The following is an 8,932-nucleotide window of genomic DNA, read 5'->3' as shown; positions in this document are numbered from 1 at the left end:
GCTTCTGTAGGCATTTGGTATAAATAAGTCAACTCTCTCTCTGAAAATTTAACTTTCATGAGTTGCATAAGAACTTGTAGCATCTCTTGTCTGACACATGGTGGATGGCTCAGAATAAATTAGGGGAGAGAAGCTGAGCTATTTTTATTTAGCATTCCCAGAAAAGAGGATCAAGCACAGCCCATTGTTTTTTTTTTAAAAAGTTAATTATAATTAAGATGGGGTCTTGCTGTTTTGCCCAGGCTGGTCTTGAACTCCTGGGCTCAGGCAGTCCTCCTGTCTTGGCCTCCCAAAATTCTGGGATCACAGGCATGAGCCACCGTGCCTGGTCTCAACCCATTAATTTGATTTTATATTACCCCAGGATAAAGAGTTCCCCATCATTTAGGTTAGGGATACAGTTCCCTGCAGCCCGCCACAGACTAATGATGGAATGGTTATGTTTTAGCAGCCAGCAAATAATGTCAAAAGTGTCCCATCTAAGGAAACCTTCGAACTGAGCCAGGAACTCCCTGCTGAGGCCGTCAGGGACCCCAGTCCACACAGTGCTCTGGAGGTGGTATCCCAATTCTTCCCTGTGTCCAAGGCTCCTGGTGGAGGCCATCCACTGTCACTGGGGTCAAGTGCATGCACCCAACAGCTATTAATTCATTTTTCAGCCTCACTTAACAAAAAATAAGAATCGGCTTCCTTCTCCCCCTGCCTCTGATTCTTCTGTCTTCTCTCTGGCGTTTGCCTGGGGTAATCGGCCGACTCTCTTTTGCCATCTTCAACTCTGATCATCATGCCTTTTCACTCTTTAAAAGCTGTTCTGCAAAAGCGAACATGAGGGAGGTCAAGAGATTAAAAGCTGAAAATTGTTGGGGGGAGGGCAGGTGAATGTTCCAGTCCAAATGGGGCATGCAAATAATTCCTTCTTTCAGGATGAAATGAGAAATGCATGCTTTCTGTTCCTTCCTCTTAGCAATGTTCTTATCTTCAACTACATTCTCTCCATTGATGGATTTAATGAAAGCAAATGCTAATGTTTTCTCTTCCTCTTTAAGCATGACCTAATAACGCCATTTGGTCTTTAAGTAACAATCAACACAGCTCTAGAGCTAGACCTAGGTGTAGACTGAAAGGTGGTATTGAATGTGTGCCATTCATACCATTGAATGGGACCTACTGCATCATCAATGTTTGCGTTGGCTAAATGTCTTCTCCAGACAGTCACCCTTGGAGAAAATGCGAATGTTTTTTTCCTCATTCTTGCTTGGTCACTGTTCCAATGCAGCATTTTGAACTTAATTTCTAGAGCTGTTGGTTGATGTCAAGCTTTCTTCGAAACATGTGGATTCACCGCTTCAGCATGTTCCACCCTTGCGGTCCTCATTTGAGGCTCTATGAATCGAATCTGTAGTTATTAGTGGGTGACAGGGCATCCATGTGAGGTTGGATAGACCTGAGCTGGGCAGCTCAGCCATGTGGTAGGTTTTGGATCCTGGGTGAGTTCATTACTTTTTCTTTTTAAAAATTATTATTATTATTATTTAGAGACAGAGTCTTGTTCTGTAGCCCAGGCTGGAGTAAGATCATAGCTCGCTGTAGTCTTCATCTCCTGGGCTCAAGCAATCCTCCTGCCTCAGCCTCCCAAGGAAATGGGACTATAGGCAAGGGCCGCTGCAAGCAGCTGATTTTTTATTTTTATTTTTTGTAGAGTTGGGATTTCACTATGCTCTCCAGGCTGGTCTCGAACTCCTGGCCTCATGCGATCCTCCTTTGGCCTCTCAAAGTGCTAGGATTCCAGGCATGGGCCACCGTGCCCAGCCCGAGTTCATTACTTTGCTTCAGTGTTCATGAGGTGGAGACTGGGTTGCCCACCTCACAGAATTGGAAGGAGGGGTATTAGAAAGGAGAGTGGTCCAGGGAAAGCCCTTGTCAGTGCCTGGTTCAGAAAGATTAGGAAGCTTTCGGTCATTGATTTGCTAAACAGGGGCACTTGGACCTTCTCCTGTGTGTCCACACTGTCCTCTAGGGGACCTTCCCCTGTTCATTTGGTATCTTGTATAATACCCTACTTCATAACTCTTGTTAGCACAAATGTCACAATCACTGTACTATTTTATCTGGAAAACTAGCATGGGGTAGGGTGCTGTAGGTCCTGTTAATTCCAGAACCATTTCATTCTCAGGAACTTCATGGATCCAAATGCAAGTGCTCTTAGAGGGCGAGATGCTGCAGTATCCTGCAGTGGACTTTTAAATTTAGCTTTTAAATCCTGTTATCACCTTGATCAATAGGATGACTGTCTTTGAATAAAACATACTATATGGGAATGAGTGTAGAAGGCAGAACCTTGTATGTAGAAACCTCTCAAAAACATTGTGGCAAGTAATTAGAGAAGAAAATAGTATATGCCCATGGTATAAAAACTAAATTTTATCTGTCTCTCTACATATCATGTATCTATCTATCTACCTCTTATCTATCTATTCTATTTTCTTTCTCTTTTTTTCAGTTGGAGTCTCACTCTGTTGCCCAGGCTGGAGTGCGGTGGTGCGATCTCAGCTCACTGCAACCTCTGCTTCCCAGCTTCAAGCGATTCTCCTGACTCAGCCTCCCGAGAAGCTGGCATTATAGTCGCCCACCACCAAGCCCAGCTCATTTTTGTATTTTTAGTAAAGACGGGGTTTTACCATGTTGGTAAGGCTGCTCTTGAACTCCTGACCTCAAATGATCTGCCCTCCTCAGCCCCACAAATTGCTGGGATTACAGGCATGAGCCACCGCATCCACTATCTGTCTATTTTCTATCCATCATCTATCTCATCTATCCATTCATCTGCACACCTAGATAATAGATACATAAATAGAGAAGAGATAGATGATAGTAGATAGATAGAGATGGTAGATAAATGAATGATAGAGTGATAGATGATAGGATGGATGAATGGATGGATGGATGGATAGATTGATAGAACATACATACGTAGATAGAGATCATAGATAAATAGGTAGATGATAGAGTGATAGATAACCGATGATTGATTGATAGATAAAAAGAATGGATGGACAAATGGATGGATGGATGGATGGGTGTATAGATGGATAGAACATACGTAGATAGATGCTAGATAATAGATGGCTGATAGATGAGATAGCTGATAGGTAGATAATGATAGATAGCGATGATTAGATGGATAATGATAGGTAGATAGATCAGATAGATCGATAGATAGATAGATGATGGTGATGGTAGATGGACAGATAGACATATAGATGTGTGTGTCTATTATTGTTACCATCTTTAAATTTTTAAAAGTCTTTTTCTAGTTCTTGGTAGGAAGTGTTTAAAGCAAATGTATTTATTCTTTCTGTTGACTCATCTCAATGCCAAACAAAAGTGTATGTGTGTGTGTGTGTGTGTGTGTGTGTGTGTGTGTGTTGTTACACACTTGTGTATTCGTCTGTTTGAATTATTATTTAAATTCCTTTGCCAAGCAGTCCAAATTATTCTAGGCTTTACATACATGAGGTCAGTTTTTTTTTTTTTTTTCATTTTTTTTTTTTTTTTTTTTGAGACGGAGTTTCGCTCTTGTTACCCAGGCTGGAGTGCAATGGCGCGATCTCGGCTCACCGCAACCTCCGCCTCCCGGGTTCAGGCAATTCTCCTGCCCCAGCCTCCTGAGTCGCTGGGATTACAGGCACGCGCCACCATGCCCAGCTAATTTTTTGTAGTTTTTAGTAGAGACGGGGTTTCGCCATGTTGACCAGGATGGTCTCGATCTCTTGACCTCGTGATCCACCCGCCTCGGCCTCCCACAGTGCTGGGATTACAGGCTTGAGCCACCGCGCCTGGCCTTTTTTTTCATTTAACATAGTTTGGTAATTCACTGTCATACAAAACGGAAGTTTTGGTGTTTTTTTTTTTTTTTTTTTAAGACGGGGTTTCACCGTGTTGGTCAGGCTGTTCTTGAACTCCCGACCTTAGGTAATCCACCCGCCTTGGCCTCCAAAGTGCTTGGATTACAGGCGTGAGCCACCACGCCCGGCCTCAAAACAGAAGTTTTGATGGGTGACAATATCAAATCAGTAGGGTGTGTGTGTGTGTGTGTGTGTGTGTGTGTGCGTGCACATGTGTGCGTGTGTGTTTAAAATGGTTTAGTTGCTAGAAATGAAAGCAATTCTTCATAAAAAGAGAACATATACAATTACATTTTATAAAATTTCAAAAATCTTAAGCAAAAAAAATATTATCTTCTAAGCATATTATACTAAAGCTAGTGTGTGTGTAGCTCAAAAGAAAAGTGCTGCTGGGCGCGGAGGCTTATGCGTGCAATCCCAGCACATTGGGAGGCCAAGGCAAGAGGACTGCTTGAGCCCAGGAATTCAAGACCACCCTAGGCAGCATAATGAGACCCCATCTCTGCAAAAAAAAATACAAAAATTAGCTGAGCATGGTGATGTCTACTATCGTGCCAGCTACTGAGGAGGCAGAGGTGGGAGGATCTCTTGAACCCAGGAGGTCAAAGCTGCCGTGAGCTATGACTGCACCACTGCACTCCAGCCTGGGTGACAGAGTGAGACCCTCTCTCATTAAAAACAAAGTGCTAGTGATTAGCAATCTGTTTTTGAGAACTGGGATGCATATTTCTGCAGGACCCTATGCTGAGTGGATTTTAGCAGTCTCTCCCTTGATAATGGACAGCTGCAAAAACCATCTCTCACTGACTGTCTTCCCTAGGTCGACCTGGCCGTGTCTGTTTCCCAGATCTCCATTGAAGAGAAAGTGAAGGAACTGAGCCCCGAGGAGGAGAGGAGGAAGTGGGAGGAAGGCCGTATTGACTACATGGGGAAGGACGCGTTCGCCCGCATCCAGGAGAAGCTGGACCGCTTCCTGCAGTAATCCGGCAGTGGTGGGCGTTGTGTGTAGTTAGACAATGTTCTGTTGTTGGGTGGTTGTGTTGCGTGGAGATCTCGTCTGGTCCCTTCAGAGGGAAATGCTGTTGAACCTTGTGCCTCTATTTATGCTTAATCCATTTGAGTGCCTCACACAAGGAACGTAGAGGATAGAAATCCACCTTAACGCCCCTCGCCCCAACCCCTGCACCAATGCCTTCTGGGCTCTCTTCAGAGCTCAGTTCTACCCTTGTCGGCAAAAGCGAGCAATAACAAAATTCTAGTAGACCCTTGGCGGTGGTCTCTGCTCTTACCTGAAGTATGGTGGCGCTGTGTCGTACAGGTGCCAAGAGACCTACCCTATTTAGAATTAAACCTCACTGCAGACTTCCTCCCATCACTAAGCTAACAACGCTAATGTATGTATTTAGCACCTCTGAGCCTTTGCAAAGGAGACCCATGTCTGTAGGGCTAAGGAAACACTTAGACGTCGTGACTTTGACTCTCATTTGGACTTGGCGAAGTGTATCTGAGAAACACCCCGGCTGTGGTCTCTCTGCTTTAAATCCTAACAGGACTTCTAGTGCTGTTGACAGAAATTCTACTTGTGGACGTTGGGAAGAAAGATTGTAGGTGGCACGGGGGATGTAAGGTCTTCTAAACCGATTCACTTCCTGGTTTAGAAGAATCAAGGGCTTGCCCCCAAACGATTTAGAGCAACAACTTGCTGACGATAACAGGATCTAGAGATGCTCTGTGCTTGACGGCAAAAATCAGTGTGCGGTCAGTCTACCCTCACTACCTCAGTTCTCAGTAACTTACTGAATCACTGTGCTCCTCAAAGCCATTCCCACTCAGCTCTTTCTGGAGAATTCTCAGTTTTATGAGACAGGACACTTTATTCCATGACAAAGGCTCATTGTCAGAGCATCTTCATTTAATGGACACAGTATGCTGTGTATGTCACCAGGTGGCCGTCAGGAGCCACCAAGAGTGTCATTAAAATGGGCACGTTGTAATAAAGAGAGGAAGTGTGATTTTTGAAATGTTTGGAAGGTTTATTTAGCATGCACATGCCAGGGAAAAGCAGAGAGGAAATGAGAGACGGGATAGGAAGGCCGTGGGAGAGCTCAGTCCTGGCTTGTGTTGGTTGGATGTGTTTACGTGGAGAGGCATGGCCACTTTTTATGTCACCTGAAGCAGTTTAGCCCTTTGGGTAAAGGAACATGCCTGGATTTATGGCATTAGTGGTGGTGGTTTTTTGTGCAAGATGTGGGTGGTGGAGGGACTGTTTCTTTTTCCGTCTGAGTTGTTAATAGTCTGCAGTCTCAGAGGGCAGTGCTCATAGGACATTTCAGGGGTTAATTTAAAACAGCCATATGGATATAGTCTCAGGTGAGTCAGGGTTAGACGGTCATCGGCTTTCAGAGGGAGACCACGGGAACATTCAGGGAAAGAACGTCAGCTTCTTTGGGGACCAGAATTCATGTTCACGGGCAGTGATGAGTTGGCTCATGGAGTGAGTCCAGTATGGAATCCTGCTGTGCATTCTAGCCTATATCATCTCATTTGGACAAACGCTGACGTGTATAAATTAAAATGTTAAAAAACAGTCACGTGGTCTCCTTCCAGTGTGTGTTCGCCTGTGTTCTGTGATATCAGAGTTGTATTTTACATTAAACAAAGGGTAGGGCCTATTTTATTTTCGGCCTTTTCTATTGTATTTTGTTTTTAAAATAATAAGCATCAGGCTGGGTGTGGTGGCTCACTCCTGTAATTGCCAGCATTTTGGGAGGCTGGAGCAGGTGGATCACCTGATGCCAGGAGTTCAAGACCAGCCTGGGCAACATGGTGAGACCCTGTCTCTACCAAAAACACACAAAAAATTAGCCAGACGTGGTGGCACCCATCTGTAATCCCAGCTACTGGGAAGGCTGAGGCATAAGAATTGCTTTAACCCGGGAGGTGGAGGTTGCAGAGAACTGAGATCACACCACTCTACTCCAGCTGGGGCGACAGAGTGAGAATCTGTCTCAAAAAATAAATAAACAAATAAAATCTAATAATAATGATAAGCGTTATTTGAGCTGGAACTGCAAGGAAAAATTTTAAAAGTAAGCAATAAACATTTTATTTTTTATGTAAAATGCTTTTTAATTGTCATGTAATAATTGTACACACTTACGGGGCACATATTAAAGCTGCAGTCCATGTAACATATACTGATCAGGTCAGGGTGATTAGCATATCCGTCATCGCAAACCCGTATCATTTTTTGTGTTGGGAACATTGAGTATTCTCCTTTTATATGCATATATTTGAAACTATATATTATTTTGAACTACAGTCATTCTACAGTGACTATATATCAGTAGTCCCCAACCTTTTTGGCACCAGGCACCAGTTTCATGAAAGACAATGTTTCCACAAACCAGGCTGGGGGCACTGGTCCTGGGGTGATTCAAGTGCATAACATTCATTGTGCACTTTATTTCTATTATGATTACATTGTAACATGTCATGAAATAATTGTACAACTCAGCATCATGCAGAATCAGTGGGAGCCCTCAGCTTGCTTTCCTGCAACTAGACGGTCCCATCTGGGGGTGATGAGAGCCAATGACAGATCATCAGGCACTAGATTCTCATAAGGAGCACACAACCTAGATCCTTCACGCGCACAGCTCACAGTAAGGTTTGCACTGCTGTGAGAATCGAATGCCGCTGCTGATCTGCCAGGAGGTAGAGGTCAGGTGGTTATGGGAGTGGTGGTGAGTGGCTCTTATTTTTAAGAACAAGCCAGTTTTGATGTTCTAAATTGACTTCATACATCATCAGGGAAATGCAGCCAGTAGTTTAAAAAGCAGCTCTGAAACATCTTTGTAACAAATGAACATTAAGTCCCACATCTTCTTTTGTTATCTGTAGAATAGGGATTATATACCACATGCTCATGGGAAATTTCTGAGGATAAAACGAGACAACATAAAGCTCTTAGCACAATGTGTGGCACCTACTGAGCACAAAAGCATGAGCTGCTGCCCCCTTCGTCAACATCTGATTGAAATCTTGTTTTTGAGTCAGGGTCTCACTATGTTGCTTAGGCTGGAGTGCAGCGGCGCAATCCAGGGCTTACCGCAGTCTTGACCACTTGACCTCGCAGGCTCAAGTGATACTCTTGCCTCAGCCACGCAAGCAGCTGGGACGACAGACATACACCACAATGCGCAGCTAATTTTTTTTTTTTTTAGTAGAGACAGATTTCGCGATGTTGCCCAGGCTGGTCTCAAACTCCTGAACTCAAGCCATCTGACTGCCTCTACCTCCCAAAGTGCTAGGATTATAGGTGTGAACCACCGTGCTTGACCTTATCGAGATCTTTAGAGATACTGCCAGTAACTTGGGTTTTTAAAAATTATCATTGCTTGAGCCCAGGAGGTAGAGGCTGCGGTGAGCCAAGATCACGTCACTGCACTGCAGCCTGGGCAACACAGTGAGACCATATCTATCTCAAAAAAAAAAAAAAAAAGAAAGAAAAGAAAAGGAGCAGCACCACTAAGATTTTTTTAAAAGTTTATGTTTATGATTGTGTATGATAAAGTTTACAAATTTAGCCAGCCTAGGCAACATAGGCAGACCCCGTCTATACAATAACAACAACAATAACTAGCTGGGTGTGGTGGGGAGCTGGTCGGGTAGCTCAGGTGGGACGATAACTTGTGCTCAGGAGTTTGAGGACACCCTGGGCAGCATAGCAAGACCCCAGCTCTATAAAAATATATACATATTAGCCAGGCCTGGTGGTGCATGCCTGTAGTCCCAGCTACCTGGGAGGCTGAGGTGGGAGGATTGCTTGAGCCTGGGAAGCTGAGCTGCAGCAAGCCATGATCGCACCACATCCTATCCAGCCTGGGCAACACAGCAAGACCCAATCTCAAAAAGAAAAAGTATGAGAAATATTAATAAACCTGGTAGATATCTGTTCATTAATTCTGCTTGAGCACATGGTCAAGGAAAAGAAGTGACTCGAATAGAGCTAAGGACTTTTACTC

At 44.0% G+C, this 8,932-nt stretch overlaps 1 protein-coding gene across 6 annotated transcripts in view; it reads left to right on the top strand.

Moving 5' to 3' along the window:
• Positions 1–6,493, top strand: part of GYG2 (glycogenin 2) — a 51,400-nt gene extending 44,907 nt beyond the window's left edge. For 3 of the 6 annotated variants that reach the window (XM_032267802.1, XM_032267800.1, XM_032267797.1), the window contains 2 exons: positions 449–556; positions 4,726–6,493. In XM_032267802.1, coding sequence (XP_032123693.1) covers positions 449–556; positions 4,726–4,887 — 270 coding nt within the window. In that variant the 3' untranslated portion in view covers positions 4,888–6,493. The remainder of the gene's footprint in view (positions 1–448; positions 557–4,725) is intronic. The other 3 variants (XM_032267801.1, XM_032267799.1, XM_032267798.1) reach the window with 2 other exon arrangements.
• The last annotated feature ends 2,439 nt before the right edge of the window (positions 6,494–8,932 follow it).

This window comes from Sapajus apella, unplaced genomic scaffold (assembly GCF_009761245.1).
Source record: "Sapajus apella isolate SASKATOON/1434 unplaced genomic scaffold, GSC_monkey_1.0 scaffold172, whole genome shotgun sequence".
NCBI classification, from domain to species: domain Eukaryota; kingdom Metazoa; phylum Chordata; class Mammalia; order Primates; family Cebidae; genus Sapajus; species Sapajus apella.
This window is presented reverse-complemented; position numbering and strand designations above follow the sequence as displayed.